The sequence below is a fragment of the Micropterus salmoides genome, unplaced genomic scaffold (assembly GCF_014851395.1).
Source record: "Micropterus salmoides isolate LMB-PRFRI ecotype aquatic unplaced genomic scaffold, ASM1485139v1 Ms_hic_scaffold_14, whole genome shotgun sequence".
NCBI lineage: Eukaryota > Metazoa > Chordata > Actinopteri > Centrarchiformes > Centrarchidae > Micropterus > Micropterus salmoides.
The window spans coordinates 21,576,428-21,602,673 of record NW_024040485.1 but is presented as its reverse complement, the minus strand read 5'-3'; the positions used below and the strand labels follow the sequence as shown (position 1 = coordinate 21,602,673).

General features: G+C 42.4%; 1 protein-coding gene and 1 pseudogene across 1 annotated transcript; both read right to left on the bottom strand.

The window, feature by feature from the left end:
* Positions 1–992: 992 nt before the first annotated feature.
* gadd45aa (growth arrest and DNA-damage-inducible, alpha, a) lies at positions 993–3,421 on the bottom strand. The gene is made up of 4 exons (XM_038718346.1): positions 3,231–3,421; positions 2,553–2,654; positions 2,164–2,389; positions 993–1,875 (listed from the first exon to the last, which is right to left on the bottom strand). Exons 1-4 carry the CDS (start codon positions 3,278–3,280, stop codon positions 1,762–1,764), a joined length of 492 nt encoding a protein of 163 aa, XP_038574274.1. The 5' UTR covers positions 3,281–3,421; the 3' UTR covers positions 993–1,761.
* Positions 3,422–9,752: 6,331 nt separating this feature from the next.
* LOC119902985 lies at positions 9,753–23,726 on the bottom strand (annotated as a pseudogene).
* Between the last annotated feature and the right edge of the window lie 2,520 nt (positions 23,727–26,246).

Genomic DNA, 26,246 nt, shown 5'->3' with positions numbered 1-26,246 from the left:
TCCATCCATTTTATATTCTTGCTCATCCTGTTCAGAGTGTTGAATTTCTGGTTCATCTTACCTGCAAGTCATGTAAAGAAACCCCAAGTTGGTGTCTGCCAGCTTTTATAACACATTGAATTTTGCAATATTAAATATTGTCACATGATCTCTCCCACGTGATAAGATGAACTGGCCTCTGCCTTCTCTCTTCTCCTGAGCATGACTCTGCACTTCCAGAGGGGATTGCCTGCCTTACATCAACCCAGTGACATCACCGACATTCAACTCTAGAGAGATCACCTGTGTCTGCCTGCGTGTGACACAATTGGAAGAGGGAGGAGTTCAGACCAGCTTGCACAACAGATTGCATGCCAGTGCCTCCTTCACAAAATTTTCCAAGTCATGTGCTCTTCAGTAATCCCGAGGTCAGACACGGCCAACAACACAAGAAGCATGAAAACACCTGATGTAACCTCACTATCTCAGTGACACACATACAACTCTTCTATTATTAGCACTTTATAATAATAATATAATAATAATACTACTAATAATAATGATAATAATAAAACATTTTATTTGATGGTGCCTTTCATGACACTCAAGGTCGCCTTACAAACTTTAGGTAATGCAGTTGGTAAAATATTGGTATTGTGTCCTCTTTAACTGTGCAGCTTGTGTGCAGTTGTCACATGCTCTAGGCTGTCACATGACCGCAAGAAGTCACCTGGTGAAAATGCAATCTAAACTGTCCAACAAATCACTGAGAATCGGTGAAACGGGAGCCTGTTTGGATGAATGAACGTGGTCCTGCTGACCGAGGCAGAAGCTTGCGCAGAGAGAGCGCTGAGGATTATTGTTCTCTTCAGCTCAGAGATGGCACTGAGGCCACAGAGGCCAACATGACCCCTGTGATCCGCACGTGACTCCTCTTTACAACCGCTACAGATCAGAATCCAGCTCGGCTTTGCTAAAATTTCCAGAAATGAAAAAGAGAAACCACATGCAGCTCTGGCTCCAAAAAAAAATTTTTTATTGACAGCAATACATACGTATTCAGAATTTGCAAATAGTTATGGTAAAAAAAAGGAAACATAAATACACTTAAATATCATTAGAAATAACTTAAATTGTAACAAATGAATAATTTTACATTTGTGGCAAAAAACCCCAGCTGGCATAGGAAACACTAAATACACAGAATGTCTTCACTGGATGTGTAGCCCTTCCCTTTTTAAATTATGACAATAGCAACATCAACATTAACAATTTAAATCAAATAAGTGAAATTGCAAAAAGGTCCAGTGTTTCAACAAGTGCTTTGTTTCTGCAGAGAGAGGCCGAGGCCTTGGTCCACTCAACAGCTCCATTTTCTGGTTTCTCCCCACTTTTCTGACTCGTCACAGAAGCTTTACCAAACATACATGATACAATCCTTCTGTACAGTCTCCGGCTTCACATTAAAAAGCACACACATGCTTCTTTTTTGTTGGAATTTCCACCTCATGACGATACAAGTGCCTCGCCATCTCATCTTGGTTCCCAAGGCTGACAGATGCAACTCCAAACAGTCCTATCCAAAGTGGAAATCCATTCCTCTTTTTTTCTCTTTTTAATACACCCCATGTAGACAGTGGGGCCTCTTTTTTTTTCTCCTTCAAATTTTTCTCCCACCCCCCGTCAGCAGAGCTCTGGAATTTGATCTGGTGGTAATGTGTCCATCAGGGTTCACACCACTTTTCCTGTGCAGATAAGAGTCAAAGTTTTTGCAGCTAAAGTTCATCGCTCAGGCAGGTTGATGATGGGTACCCACTGGTCCATACAGCGGCTCTCTCTGCAGAATCGGTTAACTTTGCTCAAAGCAGGGTCCTTCCACGATGAAGAATGTGGGCTCTGAAAGTATAAATAAAAAGAGAATAAATTATCTGAATGTACATACACGGTTTACATTGCACTAAGATACAGAAAGTCCCTGTGTCTGTGCAGCAAACAAGGTATTCCCAAGAAGTCACAGAGGGAGGAGTCAAATACATGTTTATCAAATGCACAAGAACAAGTACTGGCAAGTTCCTGCTCTAAGAGTTTCACTCACATGCACACTCAACATCTGCTATAAAATCACAACATTACAAGATTTGTGTAGACATAAAACATGTATATTAATAATGAAAAGATGCTTACTGTGACCAGGACACAGTGTAGGTCCATAGGTTCACCCCCACTCTGTTTTCCACTTGCCCCTCCACCCAGTATTTCTGCCAGGCGCTGGGTGTTGTTGACTCTCAGGATGCTGATGTCATTCTCGCAGCAGAAAGCCTGAATGAGGGTAAAGTGGATCTGCAGGGCCACATCTTTCACATCTTCATCATCCGTGGCCAGGATACACAAAACCACATTATCAGGGTCTCTGAAGAGGGGGAGGAAGTGAAAAAACATGCTCTTAGTCTATTTATATTTCAACAAAGCATGGTCTTGCTAGACATGGGTTAAGCAGCCTTGTACAGGTGTAAGACGTGTGAGAGCAACTGTCAATAGGTCAGTACATCTGTGTTATATAACCTTGTACTTACACATTAAGTGATTTGGCAGCCTCGTAGACTCCGACTGTAATGCAGCCCTGCGGTAACGCAGAGGTGAGGACTTCTTCCAAAGCTTTCGCTACTGAATCCATTCTGCAACACAGAAACAAATAAGTTGATGTTAAAGCCGTTTCAACGTTGCCACATAAAAACTTTCCACCGTCTCTTTTCTGGCTACGTTACTGTTAGCTGGACTGCTAGCTAACCACCCGGCGTCGCTTCAAGCAGATGTGCACAAGTTGGTCCCTCATCACGTTAAAACACAGATTACAGTTGTGAATTTTGCGGTTGAAATCGTTTTGACAGCTGCGGGAAAGTGAAACGGCATATTTAAGACTGCCATATCAAGTATTTCTCAATCGTTTTTGTTCACCTTTAACAAGTGTGTAACGTTAGCGTCGTAGTGTTAGCTCACTTAACTTATCGGAAAGTGGAGCTTGTCTCGCGACATAGTCCCAACAGAAGAACAGTTAACTTAGCTGATCAATTACTGCATTTTAACATCTGCCACCAGTTAGTATGTAAGTAGTTAAAACAGAAATAGCTATGAAATTATCTTTATCGTGCATCCATCTATTTAATGCATGTAAGTTAATGTTGCTGCACATAAACCGGCACGTCGGTAATTTTAAACATGCATCAACTTTAGTCGTAATTCACATTATTTACCTTTCTTGAGAATAATCCCCACTTAGTTCCTCAAATGTCATGTTGTACATAAAATCCAAGTCCACTTTAGTGCAAAGAGTAGCCTATTGTAGTGGCGAGTTATCCTGGTAACTTCTCGACTACATATACACACACACACACACACACACACTTGATCTTTAGTCCACTATGCGCTGTAACTGAGTGATGCATCTGGCAACTTCACATTAAAACTGTCAGAGACACTGCAAGTCATTTGCATAGCTCTGTTCATTGGTCGTATGCTAATGTTTCGGGTGTGCTCTCAAGTGGGATTGGAGACACACAGCAAACAGGCGTGACTGTCTCCAACGGGTAACTGAAGCTGCCTGCAGGACTCTAACGTTTGGACTAAAATTAGTTTCTACCGAGTAGCCTGGCTATAATATGCATAGAGCTAACTTTGATTCTACTAATGAACATCTGATATTCCCAAACCTTGCACAAAGACACAATTCATTTGAATACATAAATGAATTCTGGCAATGTTAGCTCAATCCAGAAAATAAACTACTTTTTGAAATATGTCTCTCAAAGTGAAATAATCTCTGTTTACATTGAACATTAAATGAAGTGATGAATGAATGACTTGTTGCAGAACTCACCCTCGCAGCCGGATAGGACCATGGGTGTGCATATAAAAAGGGACAGGACCAGGACCAGGACCAGGACCAGGACAGGTTTCAGGACAACTGCATGGCAACGGGACGCTTCTGCGGGAAACTGGCCTCTGATTGGCCGTGCTATGGAGCGTGCTAAAGCCCACCGAAACCGCGCGCGAGATCCAAAGGACTGGCGCGAGATGTATTTCTCTTAAGGTTGGCTAGTTTTGTTGTAGCTCAACCTCTCAATGTATTGTAACTGAAACCTTGTACAAGTGAACTTTCTACATAATTGTATCATAATCTATATATTATATATTAACATAATAACAACAGAGCGCAGTGTTTGATTTTATTTCCCTAGTCGAGACGCTACATCTGGAGTACTGGTTATTTTTATTTATCATTTTATTATCAATTATTCTGCCCATCATTTTCTTGATTCGGTTTGTATAATATCAGCAACAGTCCAAAGGTTAAAGATATTCAGTTTGAAATGATATAAAACATTTAAAAAATCATAAAATCCTTAGAACTGAGAAGGTTAAATAAGTAACCTAAAATACCCTAAATAAGTAAGTAGCCTTATTGATTACTTGTTTCACTTCTAGACTTAATGGATTCAGTGAGGCCAATTTATATCACAAAGAAAGTAGTGAAGGGAAGCCCTGGATGTTATGGGATATTATGCTGCCCCTTGGTGGCTGCAGGCAGCTCACTGTGTAAAGGCATGGCTGCAAACACAGCATATCAGTACTGTTACTAGTACTACAGAGCATTAAACATGACAGAAACTATCTCTTTTTGCACAGTGTTTGCTGTCTGGGCCCTTTGACTCGGATACAACAGGTATTAGGGTATTAGACAGAGGGTATTAATCTGTGTAATCCTTCAAATCACTTCTCAAAAACTCACTGTTACTGATGCTTGAGATGCTACTTGTTAACAATATTAACTATCGTAATATGATTTTTATTCTGTGGTTGTCTAGATTATGTAGACTTTATTTTTTCACCTAATTTAATTTACATATTTATTTCATGGTGGCAGATGATGAAACTGAATGAAAGATCTTTTCAAAGACCCTCCAGAAGGAGGCAGCACTAGCACACCTCACACACACAAACCTGATAATTACATCACATGTGCTACTTTACCACAAATAAACCCACATTCTGTCTCTGAACAACCATCTGGTCTTCAAATTGTGTTCATCACATTGTATTTATATTTAATCAGTGCCATGGATGCTTGTCTACTGCATTTACGTGCAACAAACTTTCCTAACAGTTCATGTCACTGTATGTAGCTGAGACACTGTCAAACAGGTGATTTCTGTCTTTTAGTCTAACAGTGTAGCTGCAGCTCTAATGCAGGAGTGGAATGGTTTAATAATTAAATGAAAAACACAATAATCAGAAAGAATCAGATTCAGAATCACTTTTATTGCCCAGGTATGTGTAGACATCCAAGGAATCTGACTCTGGTTTTACATTACTCTCAATATACAGACGCATAAATAAACAGGGCAACAAGCTCAATAGGTGTCAGATGCAAACTAAACCAACAAAGGAACATGCAACATCTATTTGAAAAGTTCTATTCAGTCAATAACTAAATATATGTGGGAGATAAGGAAATATAGGTCAGTGTGCTCTGGGCAGCTCCACAGATAAATGTTGTTGGATCAGATGTACGATCAGGCTGAGCCACTTAAGCCTTGTCCCCACCTTCACAAGCTTTTTAAACTTCGTCAAAAAATACTCCATTAACTTTCTACTATAGTCAATAAGTTTGTAGTCAAAAACTTCTCTGGAGACGGTCAAGAGTCAACATCCCTGCAGGTCAGAGGATGGTGTCAACCCTGTGGTCAGCAGACAGCCTTATATGTCTCTTCTGGGCTAATTTGCCCCCTCCTCTCCTTATAGTGAACTTCATATCCTCTTCTGTTAAGCTGCTTACACATGTTATTTTATCAATTAACAATGTTTTCCAGCTGTCATTCATTACTGTGTGATTTTCTATATTTTTGCATTACTGGATAAGAAGTTCTCCATTATGTTTCAACTTCAGTTTCACCGTATTTTTAAAAAGTTGTACATGCATAAGTTGACACACAATTACATAAAAAAAAAAGTTAATACAAGAATAACATGTGTAATGCTGTATCTTTCATTAATGCTTGGTTTCTTACAGTAATCTTAATATAGTGCTGACTGTATCTGCTGCCTTTCTGTTCATCACCAATCCGTCGCGAAAACGGTCAGCAAAAATTCCTTCAGCAAGTTCACTCAAAGTTCCCCTTCGAGGGATCTTGAACTGCGTCGGTGACGACACTATGGGAACGCCTCTGGGTGTGGCAGGGCTGAAAGGAATGAATGAAACTACTCCAATCCTACTGGCGTTGCTAGAACGGTACGGATACGTTCTCCCCGTGGCTCGGGCCCGGCGGTCGCTGAGGCGGCGCGGTGGCTTTGGTGATGGGGCTCCCAGCGCGACATCTCTGAAAGCATCAGGACCGCCTTGTCTGCTGGCTCCGACTCCCCTCTTCCCCGTTCGGGAGCCCGCTTTTCGGCTTCTCCCGCTTGAGGTGTGGAGAGGCTGCAGCTGTCCGGCTCTGAGGAGCTGGATGTGCTCAGCATTATGGAGGAGGAAGACTTCCGGTAGCTGGAGCAACATCATCAGTCAGCGCCAAGCTATGACGAGCTCTTGGAGGTGGTGACACGGGCAGTGTGCAAGCTCGATAGATCTGCGAGATCTGCGAGACGCATATTTCCACATCTCCATCCGTCCCTCTCACAGGAAGTTCATGAGGTTCGTCTTCGGGGGCGCGGTGTACCAGTATCGGGTTTTTCCGTTCGGCCTAGCACTCTCTCCTCGCACGTTCACCAAATGCATGGATGCAGCTCTGGCCCCGATGAGGCTCCAAGGCGTCCGCATACTGAACTACATCGACGACTGACTCATTTTGGCTCAGTCTCGGGAGTTAGCGGTTCGGCATCGAGATGTCGTCCTCGCCCACCTTCAGCGTTTGGGGCTGCGGCTCAACGTGAAGAAGAGCGTGCTGCCACGCGGTCGCCACAGCCTGGTGCAGACGTGACCTGGCAGTGGTTCTCGAAGCGTTGGCTGAGGCCCCCTTCGAACCCCTGGAGTCGGCTGAGGCCAATCACCTGACCCTTAAGATGGCCTTTCTCCTCGCTATCACCTCTCTGAGGAGGGTGGGGGATCTCCAGGCACTTTCGGTTTCTCCTCAATGCCTGGAGTTTGCCCCGGAGAGGGTCAGAGCCATCCTGCACCCCTGGCTATGTCCCTAAGGTTCCGTCCAGGTTGGCAGGGTCTACGGTGCTGCAGGCGTTTCATCCCCCACCTCATGTGACGGCGGAGGACGTGAGACTTCATCTGCTTTGCCCGGTCAGAGCACTGAGTATTTTCACTCTGAGGTCCTCCCGGTGGAGGAAAGCAGACCAGTTGCTGGTGTGTTTCAGGTCCCCCAAGGCTGGGCTGCCCGCTTCTAAACACATGATCAGCAACTGGATCGTTCAGACTATTTCCCTGGCCTATCAGGTGCGCGGGTTACCTTCACCTATGGCCGTAAGGGCGCACTCTACTCGAGGCATGGCGGCCTCTAGGGCCCTCCTCGCAGGGGCTTCGCTCCAGGATTGTGTGAGGCAGCTGGCTGGGCCACTCCTCACACTTTCATCCGGTTTTACAGTCTGGACCTTCCTTCTGCACCCAGCACCTGTGCGCTCTCCTCTTAGTCGTGCCTATGGGTTACTGCACACTGGGGGGCAGGCGGAGGCTTCAGCGTGGCATAGTGGGTATTCTCGTTCCCATAGTGTCGTCACCGACGCAGTTCGAGTTCCCTCGATGGGGAACGTCTTGGGTTACATATGTAACCCTTGTTCCCCGAGAAGGGGAACAAGACACTGCGTCGATCCGCCACACCTCACCCCGCCTGGAGTGCCTTGCTTCATTAGCAAAGAGCTAATGTGTCCGGTGTGCCGGCGTGCTTATATACGTCTCCAGTTACGCCATCACACGCTACCATTCTAGCAACGCCAATAGGATTGGAGTAGTTTCATTCATGATTTCAGCCCTGCCACGCCCAGAGGCGTTCCCATAGTGTCGTCACCGACGCAGTATCTCGTTCCCCTTCTCGGGGAACAAGGGTTACATACGCAACCCGAGACGTTCACATAGGCTATAAGCAAGTTCACTCTAAGCTCACATAGGCTTACTGTGATGAACTATATTGATGCTGCTTCTATATTTTCCTTTGCTGGTGTTTTTGATGCGTGCTACTGCTGAGCCTGGGCAGTTAGATACAAAAAGGAGCACACACACTTGGAGCTATAGAGTTTTAACACTGTGATCCTAACTTTACACTATAAAATAACACTTTATATGATGACAATGTAGACCACCTTCGCTCTAATAATTAATGATAACAATTTAGGCTATAATGCTCTAAAATTATTCACAACAATGTCAAAACTGATGAATAAACATCAGCTGATTGATTGATGACTGTTTTATTGTCTGAAGGGTGGCACACATCAATACAGATATATTCTGAGCTTTATGTGCATGCACACATACAGTAGATACATAAATATGCACTACACATGCGAAGTCGCATAGGAGCAAAACAAATAATCATGTGATGTACAGGGACAAAATGACAAGAACAGCGGAAGGATTAAAAGATTAAAGGACTATTATAATATGTTTTAAAAAGCCTTGAGTGCATTTCCATACAATGATTAATATTATGGATAATTCTTTCCATCACAGTCCAAATACAGTAAACACAAAACATTGATCTGACAAAATTGCTGCTTTCAAAGGCAGGTGTTATAACTTTTTATGAACTAAAAACTCAAAATATGGATAAAATTCACACATATTTTCTTTACAAATATTGTCCAGGACACAAAGTTAGCATGGCTATAACTTAGACCATGGACATGGGTGGGGAACTTCCATGGAAAGTACGTGGGCGTTTCCCTTAATCTTAATTCTTTCACTTCCACTTTTTAAAAAATGGTCCGTGGTAATTGTGTATGCATCTAAAATCAGAAGTTACCAATACGTTTGACAGTCTACATTTGATTAATTAAAAACCTTATATATTGTGAAAAAAGTAAAAGTGTGTTCTTCTGCACTTCTGCTACTTCTATTGTTAATACTATTCTACATCAAATAATAATATAACAAAATAAAATAATAAGATTTTTTATCTGTCTGTCCCTCCAGCAACATTCCCACTTCCTCAAACACATTCATTGTCATTCTCCACTAATCCACCAGAGGCTGTCAGAATTTCCATCCTTTGCCCATCACCTGACTGCCTCACCCAACTACAAAATGACCAACATACACCTTCCACCTTCCAAGTGCACTTATGACATGGCTGAGGAATTAGAGTGGTCATCTAGTAATGCTCTCAAGGTTCCTGGTTTGATACCTAGCTCCTCCTGAGAGAGTGTTCAAGTGTCCTTGAGCAAGACACTGAACCCCTAACTGCTCCTGATGAGCAGGTTGGCACCTTGCATGGCAGCCAGTGCCATCAATGTATGAATGTGTGTGTGAATGGGTGAATGTTGTAAAGCGCTTTGAGTCAATAGACTAAAAAACGCCATATACATGCAGTCCATTTATCATTTACATATACGTCTACACAGTCAACCAATAATAGATTTAGTGGATCCTTTCTCTAATTAAACTCATGCAGCACAAATAAAATAAATATATACAAAACACAACAATGAAATAGCAGTGATTGTGTGTTGTTGTGAGCCTCTGCCGCACTGCCTTACATGGTATCACCTGTGTCATCACATTCCAGTGTTGGTGTTTTCATTCGGGCACTGTTCCAATGTAACTGGACTTTCATTCACTTTTAAAGCACACATGTCTTGTTTGGTGATGCACTGATCTGGTTTGTTGGAGAACACAAAACCCTCATCCTCTGTGAGGAGGGATGGGAACAGAAATTATAATCTATTAATAAGATTTAAATTCAGAATTTTTCATACATTATTATGCTGTGTGCAGAGTGGTGATTCTATTCAGGCTTAATAGGAATAATTTAGAGTAATCAAAAATATATAATAATTTTCACTTAGCTCATATGGTTACAATTCTCAGACTGTGTGAAACAACCAAAAAATGTCACATAAACTGTTTTATCTGCAGACATTTTAACTTTAGGTGTAACTATTTACATGAACGTGTTAGTCATACTGCTGTAAACTGAATGGAGCCATCTTTAAAGTTATTTGATACACCCACTTTTGCTGCTTCTGAAATTTCTGCTTTAAGTAAACCTCTTGGTGTTTCAAGCATTTCCTTATTAGTGCAAAACTAATTCACATGCTGTTATTTGGACCAAACCGGCAGGCGCTCTTCAAAGACTGAAATGTTGAATAGGAATTGGTAAACCAATTACATGACTTGAAAATATATTCGCTCAGTGGACAGTTAAGAATGAGGAAGACAAAATGTTTGACAAGAAAAGCTCTGAAGGAAACTCAGTGTCTCCCATGCCACAACACTTTGGTTTCACATGACATTACCTGTCTCAGAGTGCCGGGTGTTATAGTCACAATGTAAAGCACCCACAGAGGAATAAGGAGAGTTGAGGAGATAGCAAAAAATATCCCCCTTTTTACCCCCTTGAGTGGTGTAAACTTGATCAAAGAGATTAGCAGAGTGCACTGTAAAGAGAAATAATAATCCGCAACGAGTATTATCCATATCTGTATGTTAAGAATTATTCACACCAAAATATTTTGTTAAAAACATATTTTAAACAAATAATTTCCTCACATATCTGAAATATGGAAATTCAAATAGTTTACTCACCGTACAGACGGCTGGCGTGATGTATTTCCAGCAATATTTCATATAAGGTGAAGGCTGGTAGCCAATCATGTCCTTAATGTTTTCATAGTAATGATCAGCACCTTGGACACAGACATTTATTTTAGGCCATTTCTTTCATGTCTTCTTGGAGGTGCCGAGCTGGGGATTTCAGAAAGGCTTGTTCCAGAGGTTAAAGGCAGGGTAAGCAAGTTGCTTCTAAAACACTTTTTGTCATATTTGTTGAAACTGTCTTTATACACCAATACATATTAAAAAGTTAGGTGCTCTGAAAAAGCGAGTATAAAAATCGGTTGTCTGTAGTCTTCTCAGGGCTGCAGTAAACACAGCCACTCATTGCTGACTGTCACTCTTGTGACCAGTTTTAGACACATTGCTGGAGCTGCCCACATGGGCGCACCCGTCAGCTCTCTCACCGGAGGGTAATGTCTGTGTGGCTTTTCAACGATAGTGACTGACAACTGAGGAGCATCAAGGGGCTGAAAAGTTTTTCTACTTAGCATACAGCTAACGGTTGCTACGAGTGCAGGCTGGTGTAGGAGCCAGAGTAGAGATGATGAATTATATCTAGCTGTAGGTGAGCTGTTAGCTAGGACAATGTAGTTGTAGACTGCGCCGGTTTAGTTATTTACCATTACTAGGTTTATTATACTATGTTTACACCTATCTTTACCTTGTATCTAATCTGATTGTGTGATTATCTTGTGTCTGCAGGTGTTTGACTGTATGTTACACTCTTAGACATGATGTAGCTGTGTGTTTGTAGTTCTGAGAATGACATTTCAACGTTAGTGTACATAAACAATGATGGCTAAAGGTCCCCAAGTATCTGTGTTTCTGGTATAAAAGCAACCTATAATAGTTTTGACATTGTTTGTAGCTAAACCTATTGTATGAAAACCTTTTACTGTAACTTGTGTTATGCCATTACTTATTTTACCAGAAGTAAAAAATCTTTGTGTTTTATTTCTACTGCGCTCTCAGGTCACCTGCAGTCTTCCAACACCCTGTGCTTCTCACCAGTATATGCTGATCGGACCATGCTGGCTGGCCTACAACCACCATGTCCACAGACCAGCCAGAGAAAAGTTGATGACACAATTCAGTATGTTGCATTATGAGTACTCTTGTGCATTTTACTCATATTTACTCATTTACTCAATACATTTATAAGTGATGAGTCAAAAAATATTAAACAGTATGAGGAATACAGATAGATTTATTGTTATTGATTGCATTTTATGTGGAAATATTTTACTAATTACTCTACAAGAGAACAATGTCAGGTGTTACAAACTTTTCACTAAGCTTACCCTACTTTCTGTATTATCAGGTACAGCAAGGTTTACAACAAAAAGTCCAGGAAGTCGAGTCAAGTCAAGTTTATTTATAAAGCACATTTAAAAACAACCAGAGTTGACCAAAGTGCTTGACAAGTTATACAGAAAAAGACGTAATAATAAAAAAGAAAAAAGGAAAAAAACTAGTGAAGCTTGTACTCATTGAAGGTGGAGAAGGACTACAGTTACATTGCAGACCTCCAGAGTGCCATCCTCCTCCGGTTGTCTACTACTGAGGAGATGCCTAGGAGCCATCTCAGGTTATCACTCTGACGGCTGACGTACTGCGGTAAGCGTGTCGACTCATTTCCGTTTCCGCTTGTGTGTTGGTACCGTGTTGTGCTGCTCTCGCTAAATAACCGTTACATTTGTTAGATTACAGCAGCCAACTGTCCACTAAACACTTATTCTTACAGTAATTTTGCCTAAGCACTCACAGTTCTTTCCATCTTTTAGTGACTGCTGTTCAATCTCATAGTTGTTCTAAAGTTTTGGTAACTGACACTACAGTACTTTAGCTTAGCCGTTAGCGACTTTAGCTTAGTAGCTAACGATGGCTTCTCCTTCTTCCTCTCTCTCTCCGACTTTCTCCTGCTCGGTGTGTCAGATGTTCAGTTACTCCTCTGCCTCCTTTAGCGGTATTGGTACGTGTAATAAGTGTAGTCCGGCTCCGCACCTTGGTAGATCAGTCTTTAGCTACTGTAGCTAGCCAGTCCCCGGTAGTCGCTGCAGAACGGCCTGAGTTAGCCTGTGGTAGCCGTCCCCCAGCATCCCCTGAGCAGCCAGGAAGGAGGGGTGGCTGGGTGACTGTCCGAAGGAGGAATAGTCGTAAGCATTCAAAGTCCACAGGGCACCATCAACCTGTTCACGTTTCTAACAGATTTTTCCCACTCAGCGACACACCCGCTGAGAAACCAACTCTGATCATTGGCAGCTCCATTTTGATAAACGTGAAGTTAGCGAAGACAGCGGAAATAGTTAAGTGCATCCCTGGGGCCAGAGCGGGCGACATTGAGTCTTATTTGAAACTGCTGGCTAAGGATAAACATAAATACAGTAAGATTGTTATTCACGTCGGCGGTAATGACTCCCGGTTACGCCAATCAGAGGTCACTAAGATTAATGTTGAGTCGGTGTGTACATATGCAAAAACAATGTCGGACACCGTAGTTTTCTCTGGACCCCTACCAAATCTGACCAGTGATGACATGTATAGCCGCATGTCGTCATTCCGCCGCTGGTTGTCGAGGTGGTGTCCAGCAAACGATGTCGGCTTTGTAGATCATTGGCAGACTTTCTGGGGAAGACCTGGTCTGATTCGGAGAGACGGCATCCATCCCACTTGGGAAGGAGCAGCTCTCATTTCTAGAAATCTGGCCAAGTTTATTAGTCGACAAAATCCATGAAAACCCAGAGTTGAGACCAGGAGGCAGAGTCGCAGTCTAACACACTTCAACAAGATGCATTGGCTTCCAGTAAAATCCAGAATAGAATTTAAAATCATTCTTCTTACCTACAAAGCTCTTAATGGTCAGGCACCATCTTATCTTAAAGAACTCATAGTACCTTACTACCCCACCAGAGCACTGCGCTCCCAGAATGCAGGGTTACTTGTGGTTCCTAGAGTCTCCAAAAGTAGACTAGGAGCCAGAGCGTTCAGCTATCAAGCTCCTCTCCTGTGGAACCAGGTTCCAGTTTGGGTTCAGGAGGCAGACACCATCTCCACATTTAAGAGTAGGCTTAAGACTTTCCTCTTTGATAAAGCTTATAGTTAGGGCTGGCTCAGGTTAGTCCTGAACCATCCCTTAGTTATGCTGCTATAGGCCTAGACTGCTGGGGGATTTCCTATGATGCACTGAGCTCCTCTCTCCTTCCATCCCTCTCTTTTTCTCTGTTCCTCTCCTGCGCTCTCTCTCTCTCTCTCTCCCTCCCCTTTCTTCCTGTATGTACTTATTTTTATTGATGTTTTAAAAATATCTGTGATATAGGTTGTAGTTTTAGTGGTATATAATAAACAAGTGTTATACCACATTTGGATGTCATTATTTCAGACATAAGACATAAATGTAGTTGCTTGATTTTTTTTGTGCTGCAAGTGTAAAGAAAAGGCATTTATCATTTTCAATGTTTTATTTAAAAAATAATGAAAATATTATCCAGAACAGGGAAAAATTTCTTTGTATTTTCTCTACCCTCCTGGGCATAAAACTAACAATGTACGGGTATTTATCCACACAGTGGAGGGAATTATTTGTGTAGCAGTTAGTGACATTACATTTTACACCCTGCTAGGATTAAACCTCTGTATTGTCCTGGTGGATCAGGATAACAGTTGCATATCTTCCAGAAACAGCAACTTAGTATCACGACTCTGTGTCTAAGTGCTCCACATTGCCACACTACAAACTGTTTGTTACTCTGTCCTGGGTCTGGAAGGTCAGCCTTGTGTGGTGCATGGAAACACTGTAGTCTGGATTTTGTTCACAGTCCTCAGATTCTGGCCTTTAAAGAAATATATAGTTGTTAGAACCCCAAATTGGAAAGATCGGTGTAACTGGACAGAACATTCATCAACATGATTAGATATTTTTATTGAACAGGTGTTTGTTGTTCTCTAACAGGACTTCTGTGTCCACATTACACACCAGGTCAATGTACATGACACAGATGAGCTGATGGCTGAAGCAGAGCTGAAGTTAGTTGTTGTAGTCAGTAAACAATAAAAAAAACTCTCAATCTCAAACTTACCTACCCTGCCTTTTAACACAATATCGCGAACACCTTTACAATGTAATTCAATACGAAGCAAAGCCCTGCAACAACGTCAATTTTTGACGAAACTGTTCACAGACGTGAATTCATGTATTGGATTGAGTGGAAGTTACAATCACATGACATTTTACCCTCACCAGCTCTTACGTAAAACACAAGGGTGGATAACGAAATGTATGTTTGTAGTCCCTTTGTGCTACATGCACACACAAACAATACAGAGCAAAACATAACAAAAAAGTCCCTTAAACCTATATTTTATCGAACGGCCAGCAGGGGGCGACTCTTCTGGTTGCAAAAAGAACTATTGGTATTGAAGTTTCATGTCTTCTTCAATATAACATGATGTTCATTTAGTAAATTATGGTCCCATTTAGAGGAAAATAGACCATAAAGCAGAGTATGATTCAGGGCAGGATTATCTGTGATTGACAAGTCAACTAGAGTGACTCATACCCACGGCACTGTGTAAATTTAAATATAAATAAAAGCTTATTAGGAGTTGGCTGTTCACTTTCTCTGGTGAGTACATTTAGTTTAAGACTGTTGTTTGCTAGACAAAATTGTGAGCCCTGTTAAAATGACAGTTAACGTGAATTACAGATGCACCTAGCTAGCAAGCTCCACACATGGCCGTTAGCTCCACCGTCTCATCCAAATATGGTCACGTCCGGGGCCTCTGGTTGCAAAAAATCAACATGGCGGTGGCCTTTTAGGTATCAAATCCGTGCTGTCTGCCTGTTGTTGTCTGTTCTCATCTCAGGGCGTCAAATACTGACGCTTTCAGAAAGGCTAACAAAGTTTTATTTGATCAGAGTATTTGATGCAATAGGTACCCTTCAGCATGCGTATTAGACGCCACCGGGCTCGTCTATATGAGATGCCCTGTATAGACCGGAAACTAAAAATGGGCTGTTGAGGTCATATCTTAAGTATATTCCTATTACATCATAGTGAACACTCTCCAGTGATTAAAAAAACATTTTGTTATCTTGATTTCAAAGATTTAGTTGGATCATTTTGAATAGGCAGATTTGCGGTAACCTTCTTTGAATAACAGAACCACTTTTGCGCATGTGCAGAATGGATCTGGCAGGCAGTACGGATTTGGCACTGACAGGCCGATCGGCCAAACCTGAGGCTTCAAAACAGCAGTCCACAAACCAAGGGGTGACGCTACGATGACTACGTCCACTTCTTATATACAGTCTATGCAAAAAACTTTGTATGTATTGAGGGGGATGCATTTAAAAGTCTCACAGCCTGGGGGAAAAAGCTGCTCTGAAGTCTGGTGGTAGCGCAGCAGAAACTCCTGCATCTCTTGCCAGGCGGCAGCAGGGTGAACAGACTGTGGCTGGGGTGGGTACTTTCTTTTGGGTACCAAGATATTCCATTAATCACCCGCTGCAGAGCCCTCCTTTTCTGGGCCATGCACATCCCATGCCAGCTTGTATTATTTCCAATCAGGATTTTTTTCTATTGTTAAAAACTTGGTATGGGAATTTGAGCATTCATAACCAGGTGGAGATAAGACATGACCATGACAAGTTTTCTGTGACACTGATTCCCAGGAACCTAAAACTGTGCACCTGCTCCACCTCAGCTGGACATTCCTGTCTGCAACAGACAGGAATCTTTCCAGCTTATCAGCTCCTTGGTTTTGCTTTCATTTTACCCCCTTTCATTTGAATAGATTATTGATCTTTAAAGAATGTGTATCCTTACCATACACCCATCCTATACAGACAGACTCAACAATGGCAAAAAACATTAAGGGTATTCCGTTGGAGGCGTAATAGCCAAATAGCAGAAATATGTAAAGTCCACCCTACAGAGAGAAAAATTAATTGATAGATGTACACACAGCAGTATCTGTAGAATGGCAAAAATTATTTTGTTAGTTAGCCTAATCATACACAATAATAATACAGTAATACAATACACAGATGCCTCACCTCAGTGACCATCAGAAGGCCAACAAAGAAACATCCAACACAGATGGCAAGCAGAAGGAGTTTATGTCTATGTCCAATGTGGAAGAATGGAAACATATCTGATATGGATGTGACCAGACTCTCCAGATACACAAACTATAACACAGATTATATTCTTTTACGATGGTGTTTTCATATTGCAACTTAATTTAATTTTCATATAAAGGTATTAGTAAAGAAAGAATCATTTATATGCTCTACCCCTAGATTAAATTCCATCTATCAAAGATCATTTTGTGGATGAATCTCACCTGACTGTCCACCCCAAGCAAGATAATCATGATGAAGAAGAATGAAGCCCAAAGCTGGGGAAAAGGCATCAAGGCTATGGCACTAGGATAGGCAATGAATGCCAGACCTGGGCCTGCAATCAATCAGTTCACACATGGCAGTAAAATGCTCACGTTTATAAATAAATATTTGGACAATAGACGTTGTAGGCTATGCTGCTACTTATAAGTGGCCACCAGGTGGCAACCAAGGTTGGGTTTATGTTGGAGCTACCTGTGTGCAGATATTTGCACTGATTGCATTGTATTTTAAAATCACTGCATGTTCTCATTCTGTTTTAGTTGTTTGGTATGACAGGTTTGTTATATTGTGTAGTAAGCTAAATCCTACATCTTTGACCATCTCATAGGAAAATTCTGAAGAAGTAATCACACAATTTACAGCAATTTAAAGCAACAAATTCAGTGCAAAAGTTATTCAAAAATCCAATACCTGACTCCGCAACTACAGAAATATCCACATCCAGTTTGTTTGCCATGAAGCCAAGTACAGAAAACACTACAAAGCCAGCCACAAAGCTGGTTAAACTGTTCAACAGGCATAGGAAGAAAGTGTCTCTGCAAACAGAAGGACATGCACTGTATTAAACGCGATGTGGATAAAACAATATACATAATGCAGATATAATGCAAATAAGAACAGAGAAAATGTTTTCCATACTTGTAGCAGTTGTTGTTATATTTGTTGTAGCTTCCTAAAACTTATAAACATCCTGCACAAAGGGAATATGAGGCTAAAATCTGACTGCCAGCATCCATCCACACCTAAAACATCCACAAAAAATTATTTAATAGCAGATATAATTCATTTCATTTTTACTGATCTATATTGTTTTCTCTTTATTCTCACCGCTGTCGCTCATCTGTGTCACAGCACAACAGAATTTTGTATAACCAGATAGAAGGTATTGTTTCCCTAAATGTATTATGACGTGAACTCAAACGTGTTATCTGTCTGACAGAGATATAGTGTACGGCTCAGCCCTGTATCAATTGAAAGTATCTGCACATCACTCCCATCAAGACATGTGCCTTTAAAATACAATAAATACAATCCAGCATATAACTTCAATAAATTGAATATTTATTGATATGTTTCACTTAGATAAAATAAGCTAATAAATAATCTTGGAGACTCAACATAAAAGCAACATGACAAAAACAAGTGTATACTCGTATTAAAGGGGCACTCCACCTTTTGTTTTTTACACATAAATGTTTACTAGTCATGAGTAATGATACTCAGTCTGTGAATACAGTTGCATAATGTCTTCTGTGGCTGTCAAGGAGCTTTCTGAAGTCTGAGAAAGTAACCCTGATAATGTCATAGTGTCAGGACCGGGGCCAGAAACTCAGACGCAGACCAGAGTATGAGCAGTGTAAGGATTTATTGAACACAAGGGAGAGACAGGTGTGGCTTGGGGATGGGTGGTTGTTCCAAGAGGCATGTGGTCCTGGTTCCAGAGCTCAGGGGTTTTCGTGGCGCAGGAGGGAATCCGAGTCAGGCATGGGCAGGTATGCTGTGGTCGAGACAGAAAAACACGTTAATATGAATTCAAGGGTTCAGACAAGATGCTGATTGTTCAGACTGGGCAACAGGCTGGCATGTTCATACTGTGTGGTACAACAATCCGGCGGGGACTGGAAGGTTGGGCTGGTCCTTTAAAGGTGGGTTGATTGTAGGCTGAGGCACTGGTGTGCTGATTAAATGGGTCTCAGGTGCGTCAACAGGAGCTCAGGCAACCACGCCCACCAGCAGCCCCAGAGCATGAGGGAGGAAGCAGAACACAGAGAGACAGACAAAAACCAATAATACACCAAGCACACCATAAACGCCCCAAGGGGAAAAGTACTCAAAACTACAATCACACACACACACACCCCAACAGGAAGGTCAGGGTCACGACCGGGGGTTCATGACACATAGTGATGTCATCAGGGTCAAACAACATTAAAGTCTTCATAAATGGTTCAACCCCTAAGCGGTGGGAGACATGAGTGGGAGGCATCATAATAAGGCGGAGTGCCTTGATGTTTTTCCTTTCCTGAACGTGTGGTTGTCATGTCTGCTTTTAATTTACTGCTGTACTTGTCTTAGTCTCCATTATGAATGACCTATTAGGTCATACATTACAAAGACACCTGCAGATAAATGAGGAATGTATTTGTGCTAAATGCCCGCAATACCTGAGTATCAGTGAGCCGTGCTGGGTCAGGGTAGAGGTAAAATTTAACACCATTTAAAGCTCCTGGCAGAGTGACCCCTCGGACCAGCAGCACAGTCATCATCACATAGGGGAAAGTGGCAGTGAAATACACCACCTGGCAACAAGAATTAGGTTCGCTTTGAAATACTTAAAATGCTGTATGCATACGAATAAATTAATGTGGACTCCCTGACCAACCTATCCTGAACACTTGACCCCCTTCCAGACACTGAAGAAACAGATGAACCAGCTCAGCAGAAGACACCCTGCCAGGTCCCAGCGGATACTACCCATCACCTCAATTCTCCTTAACATATGATGGTATAATTAGAAATGTTCTACTCTGTTTAAGGTCAAAATATGTATCCAACCCTTTCTCCTTGAACAATTTTACAGAACACGGTTTATGTCCCACATCAATGATAAGTTTCAGTGCAGAAAACATTCATGTATAATAGACATTTAATTAAGAGGCAATTCTGACCAAAGTGTTGAGCTGACAGACAGACAGAGAGGTGCATGAATGAAACCAAACATTGTCATCTCTAAAGCCCCACAGCTTGGCTTTGCTAAAACTAGCAATTTGACAGTTTGCCAGAAACTGTCAATTTTTAACATTTTGTTTGGTCAGTGTGTTGATTTATTTGTAGACTAATTGTATAACTTACTGCCAAAATTATTTGACTGGAGATTGCAGATTGAAGATATTACCAGCTGATGAATCATTTTGCCCATAATCAGAACAGTCATCTTAAAAAAAGAACAATCTTTATCGCTCAACATGGTCTACTGGGTTCATAAAAACATCTCAAAAGGATCCATTGTAGAAATGATTGAAATCACAGGCTGTACCATTACTTTATGTAATTCTGTGTCATAGACTGTCTATTTTCTGTAGGAAGAAAATATGAAAAACCAGCCCGTTCTCATTTCTGGGTTGTCAAATACTGATACTGACACTTTGTCACGCCCCTCATCGCCTCATATGCAGAACGTACCCCTTAGCATCTGTATGATATGCACTGGGCTGTTAGGAAGGCTTTAGGAAGTCCGGTGACGTAGTATAAAGAAAGACAAAGTCTGCGTACGGCGGCAGTGAGTTGGATAGGCTAAATGGTTCAAACCATAGACTGTATACAAAGATGGGCAACATCACATTACCACAAAGGTGAAGACAAAACATCTTGATGTCCCCCTGGTGGCTGGGTGCAGTATAGGTCATAAACTCTGCCTCCTCTATATTAGCGGACAGGAGTTCTTATGACACAGATGTAAGTGCTCATGTTTCTGATAAGTTGGGCTTAATTTGTTATTTGATGCTATACAAAGGGGCTTTCATGTCGTGACTGACAGCTGAGCCCTACTCGCATTTGAGTCAGCTGGGTGTATGGGCGGGACCTATCTACTGCGCCTCCAACTTCAGTCACTGTTACTGTTAAGGAATATGTTATTGTGCACACCTTGGCTCCAAATGACATCACAAGCACAAGATAGCAGCGCCCGTAAACTAGATATTTTGTTTATGTTATACACTTATGTGAACCCATAAAATAATATTTTCTAAACCTACCCAAGTAGTTTTGGTGCCTAAACCTGACCAAACTGCAACCATTTCTAACTTTTTAATATTGGTTAACCATGTGTTAATGTGTGTTCTGGCAGAAAGGCTTTGTGGGAGCCCGGTGTATCTCATAGTGACTCTAAAGGGTACCACGTGTGCGTATTTGACAACCTCGGAAAGAGAATGGGTTGCAAAATACTTCAGTGTTTGCGTGTGTGTACCTGTGTTCCAGGTGTTGTTGCAGCTGCCCCAAGGGAGTTCAGCGTTGAAGGAAGAGAAGAGGTAGAGGAAGGCCCAAGCCAGGATGACAATGTAATGAACTAAAGAGTAAAAATTAGCCACTTGGGTGCCATAGCCCAAACCTAATGGTAAAAATATGTCATTATTGTGAGTCAGAGTTCTCATAAAAGATAAGATTTATAAATATTGCTTGAATAAATGCATTTGAGTTATAATGTTACACATCTGAAAAATAACTCTCAATATAACAACCTTTAGCAAGAAGACATATATTCTTCCAACATGTGATTCCACCCTCACGACTGAACTGCCCCAAAGACGTCTCCGCAAAGAACAGAGGGATCCCACAGGTGCACAAGAACATAATATATGGGATGAGGAAAACCCCTTGTGGAAAGTAATTCAACACATTAATCGATCAAGAGCATCATAATCAGTGTTCAAAATATTACTCAAGGAAAAGTAAAAAAGTACCTGGTTTTAAAAGTACTTAAGTATCAGAAGTAAAAAGTACAACAAATCTATTGATCTAATAAAGAGCTATGGTTTTTAATTCACTGAAGACAGGTTTGAATACAGCATAAGTTACAGTAAATCACAACAAGGAAAACTGATTCACAAGAGAAAATGTGGATATTCCCTATTCTATTGTGCAGGGGATTAGCCTGCATTATTGCTCTGCTGTTGTGGTGAAATGTTTTAAACTTGTGAGCCATGTAAACAATTTGCCACTGATGAACAGTCACACCTGACACAAGTAACACCAAGATATGACTGTTATCAGTTCCATCAGGCCCATTCATAATGGCTTCCCCAGATTTCCTTTAATACATTTTCAAATATAAAATACTATGTAGGCCTATGCTATGACTTCACTGAATACGTGATGCTTGTTATTTACTGACATGGTGTGCATCCATATCACCCACTCTGCTCTTCTAATCAACACTTTAATAGTCAATCCATTGCTTTCCATCTTGCATTAGTCCAGAGTTTTAACTGAACCTTTACTGAGAGAATCACTGACTTGTTTTAAATTGATGTGCGCCTGAGGAGTGCCATCACATCCGTGTGATGTCTGGACTGATTCCAAACATTGTTGCTGGAATGCAGTTTTATTTCGTGCACACCCATTTGAGCGCATGTTCACGCGTTCACTTGTGCCCAGAACGAAAGTCCCTCTTCATCCTCTCATCAAAGTTGTAAACATTAACCCTCGCTTTCAGCTTTGACACGAGAGTGAAGACCGGACCTCTGCGCAAAACTGCCTTGAATAAGATCCCTTCATTTTCCGGTGTCGCATCAACTGGGCGCAGATTAACGCAGAGTCATTTAGCCTATTTATTTTCACTACTGCTCCACTCAGGTGCTCTGCATGCTTTTCTTTTTTCTTTTTTTTTTGGTGGCCTAACGATGTCTCGTGCAGAATGTATAGGAGTAAAAAGTCGTTATTTGGCTTTTAAATTTAACGAAGTGAAAGCACAAGTCGCAACAACTTGAAATACGCAATACCTGAAATACGGAAAAAAACTACTCAAGGACAGTAACGACTTTGCACCTCTGATGATAAAATAGAATAGTTTTCCTAAGTAGTTAATAAGTCATGAGCTTACCTCCTCCATTTTTGAAGCACAGATAGGGAAATCTCCAAACATTGCTCAGACCAATAATTTGTCCTGCAACTGCTAAAATGAATTCTCGCTTGTTGGCCCACTGCCCTCTCTACGCTGCTGACTGCGATCATTGCTCATTGTGATTTTTAATATCTAAAACTAAGTTGCAAATAGCCTACTGGCAAGTGCATAATGATCATCTCAAGTTATGTAGGGAAGTCACTGTCATGTTGATATATCATATCACATTTTTTTTTACTTTTAAAACAATAAACACCCTGAAAGAGAAACTGATAAGATACTGTTGAAGAAGCAAAAAAATGTCACTGGACTGGCATTTTCGGTTTGGGGTGAAGCCTGATTGGTTTATTTTATATTGAGCCCACAGGAAAGTTGTTTATCTAACTGATGCTAGCTATGGCAAACTATAAAAAAAAAATAAAAGAGATGACAGACACTCACTTAGTCATTGGCTATATGTCATGTTAAGCATAATAACTACATGCCTCTCTTAAAGACTTACCCCAACCTGCAATAACTGATTGTTTGGCCCCTTGGGGGAAGAAGAAACAAGCCAACAGTTACCTACCTATTAAGTAGATTTGCTCTTCACTAACTTTTGCGAAAGAAAAAAAAAAGCTATATTTGACATTATTTCCTACTATTTGATGACAGTCAGTTTATCAGTTTATGTCTTAATAATTCACCATCAGGACACGAGCTCAGCAGGTTTTCAGGGCTCACAGCTGCATTCTTCATCGATGCACGAGCCTATGTCATGAACCCTGCATCTCTCACCTGAGTTTGGGACTGAGTGAGTGTGTTTTGATTTGTTTATTTCCTTTGGGTGAGTGAGGTATGCTTGGTGTGTTTTTGTTCTGTTTTTTCTTCTCTCAGTTTTTTGAATCCTGGGTGCGTCTGGGTTCCTGAGTTGGCACTTGCTGGTAATCACGCACCTGTTCCTGATCAGCCATCAGTACCTCTTAAGGAGACACCAGACTTCCATTCCCTGCCGAATTGTTAAGTCATGTACCGGAGTTCTTACCTTAGCATCTAGCCTTATGCCTGTTAATGTAGTAACAAGTTTGCTTTTACTAACTTCTCTCTGCCTGTCTCCAGATCACCTGCTCTGCCTGCCTGCCAGTTCCAAATCCCTCAAAGCAGTGATCCAAAATTTCCAGCCACACTCCCGCCAGCCCTCACGCTCCACTGCTTGGAAAGAGACTCCCTGCCACCTCACCCTGCCTAGTTTGCTCACCCTGCCTCAGTCAATAAACTGTTTAACTGCTGCTTTGTCTCCGTGTCTGCATCTGGGTTCTAGCATAACTCCTGACAGTACAATCCGGCCAGGATGAACCCAGCAGACTTGGAGGCCTTAAAACATGCTGTGACTACACAGGAGAATGTGCTTGGAGAGCACAGCCGGGTTCTCTGGGAAATCACGGAGGGATTACAGCGGTTAACTAGGAGTGTTGTCGGCCCACAGACCCAGATTGCGGCTGCTGGAGTGTGGCTGGAAAGCCGCAACCCCAGCTCCGGCCGCTCCAACTATACCTGACCCAGGCAGTTCGCCTCATTGCACCCCAGCAGATCGGGAACCTTGGGTCCCGACGCTAGAAAGGTATGATGGGAATTTGGGTCAGTGCAAAGCCTTTCTTATGCAGTGTGGTTTAGTTTTTGACCAACGGCCCCGGACCTACTCCACCGACCGGGCCAGGATTGCCTACCTGATGGGGCTGGTCAAAGGGGAGGCACTGGCCTGGACCTCAGCTCACTGGGATCAACCTTCTGCTACGACTGCTTCTTACGCCCCTTTCACCACTGAGACGCGTAAGGTCTTTGATCATCCCATTCGAGGTAAAGATGCTTCTAAGAGACTCATGGTTCTTCGGCAGGGGGCACGCAGTGTAGCAGAATATGCTATTGAGTTTCGCACCCTAGCAGCTGAGTGTGGCTGGAACAGTGAAGCACTGCAGGCGGCTTTCTCTCAGGGATTGTCTGAGTTAATTAAGGATGAACTTATTTCGTACCCTGAACCCACTAACCTGGATGATTTGATCTCCTTAGCAATTCGTGTGGACAACCGGTGCCAGGAGCGGCGGAGAGAGAAACAGCGGGGCTGGAGCCGAGACTTCTCCATGCGGAGGACCACCCGCTCTCCGGAGGGGGATAGACCAGCCAGGCCTCCAGCCTCCAACCTCAGCCAAAAGGCACTGCGGCGGGAGAACTCTCTCGGCGTCGAGCCTATGCAGCTGGGTCGGTACCACCTTGATGCAGAGGAGCGCCAGCGCCGCAGAACCAACAACAGTTGCCTTTACTGCTGGCTGCAGGGCCATTTCATCGCCACCTGCCCACAGCATCCGTCAAACAGGAGGGCTCGCTAGGGGAGGGGCGGATCCTGGCGAGCCTGACAGTTTTACCTTTATCTTCCCGTCCCAGAACTCAACTTCACGCCACTCTCATCTGGAAAGGTCAGTCAGTTGATGTACTAGCTCTTATTATTGATTCTGGGGCTGATGAGTTTTCTAGATGGCAGACTGGCCAAGCAGTTGGGACTTCCCACTGAACCACTAGCTGAGCCGTTGGAGGCCAACATGCTTGATGGGCGCCTCCTCGCTACAGTTACAAACCTAACCAGCCCCGTACATCTCCAGTTGTCTGGTAACCATCAAGAAATAAGATTTTACGTAATTGACTCACCTTTTGTTCCTGTTATCTTGGGCCATCCCTGGCTGGTAAAACATAACCGGAGTGTTGACTGGACCTCAGCTAAGATTACTAGTTGGAGTACCCATTGCCATGCCTCTTGTCTGCAGTCTGCCTTGCCCCAATCTCTGTCCCGCCAGGTAGCCAGCCCACCCGCGCCTGACCTCTCCCTCGTTCCAGAAGATTATCATGACCTCCAGGAGGTTTTCAGTAAGCAGCCTACCACCTCATCGCCCCTACGACTGTGCCATAGACCTGCTGCCTGGCACAGCCCTTCCCAACAGTCGCATGTATAGTATCTCTAAGCCAGAAAGAGAAGCTATGGAGACCTATATTGAGGAATCCCTGGCTTCTGGGATAATTCATCCATCCTCATCACCCCTAGGAGCCGGCTGCTTCTTTGTGGAGAAGAAAGACAAAACACTTCGCCCGTGCATCGATTATAGAGGTTTGAATAACATAACTGTGAAGAATAAATACCCTTTACCACTAATGAGTTCTGCTTTTGACTCTCTCCAGGGAGCCACCATCTTAGCTTACTTACTAAGCTGGACCTCCTCTGCCTAGTTTACTCACCCTGCCTCAGTCAAACTGTTTAACTGCTGCTTTGTCTCTGTGTCTGCATCTGGGTTCTAGCATTACTCCTGACAGCCTAGTGATCCTCCACTAAGAGTTCTCAAAGTTTTGGTATTGTTGGGAGGCCAAAGTTCAGAGACAAGACAGAGCAGGAGACAGTGACCACACTATTCATTGAAAATAACATGAAAATAATACATGAAACTCTGAGG

What these genes read in the sequence shown, in the direction of transcription:
- gadd45aa (XM_038718346.1), bottom strand. Translation starts at nt 3,280, where the DNA reads ATGTACAACATGACATTTGAGGAACTAAGTGGGGATTATTCTCAAGAA. An exon ending in GCTGCCAAATCACTTAATGT is followed by an intron (nt 2,390 to 2,552) that starts GTAAGTACAAGG and finishes CCCCCTCTTCAG; the next exon opens with AGACCCTGATAATGTGGTTT. An exon ending in TACACTGTGTCCTGGTCACA is followed by an intron (nt 1,876 to 2,163) that starts GTAAGCATCTTT and finishes TTATACTTTCAG; the next exon opens with AGCCCACATTCTTCATCGTG.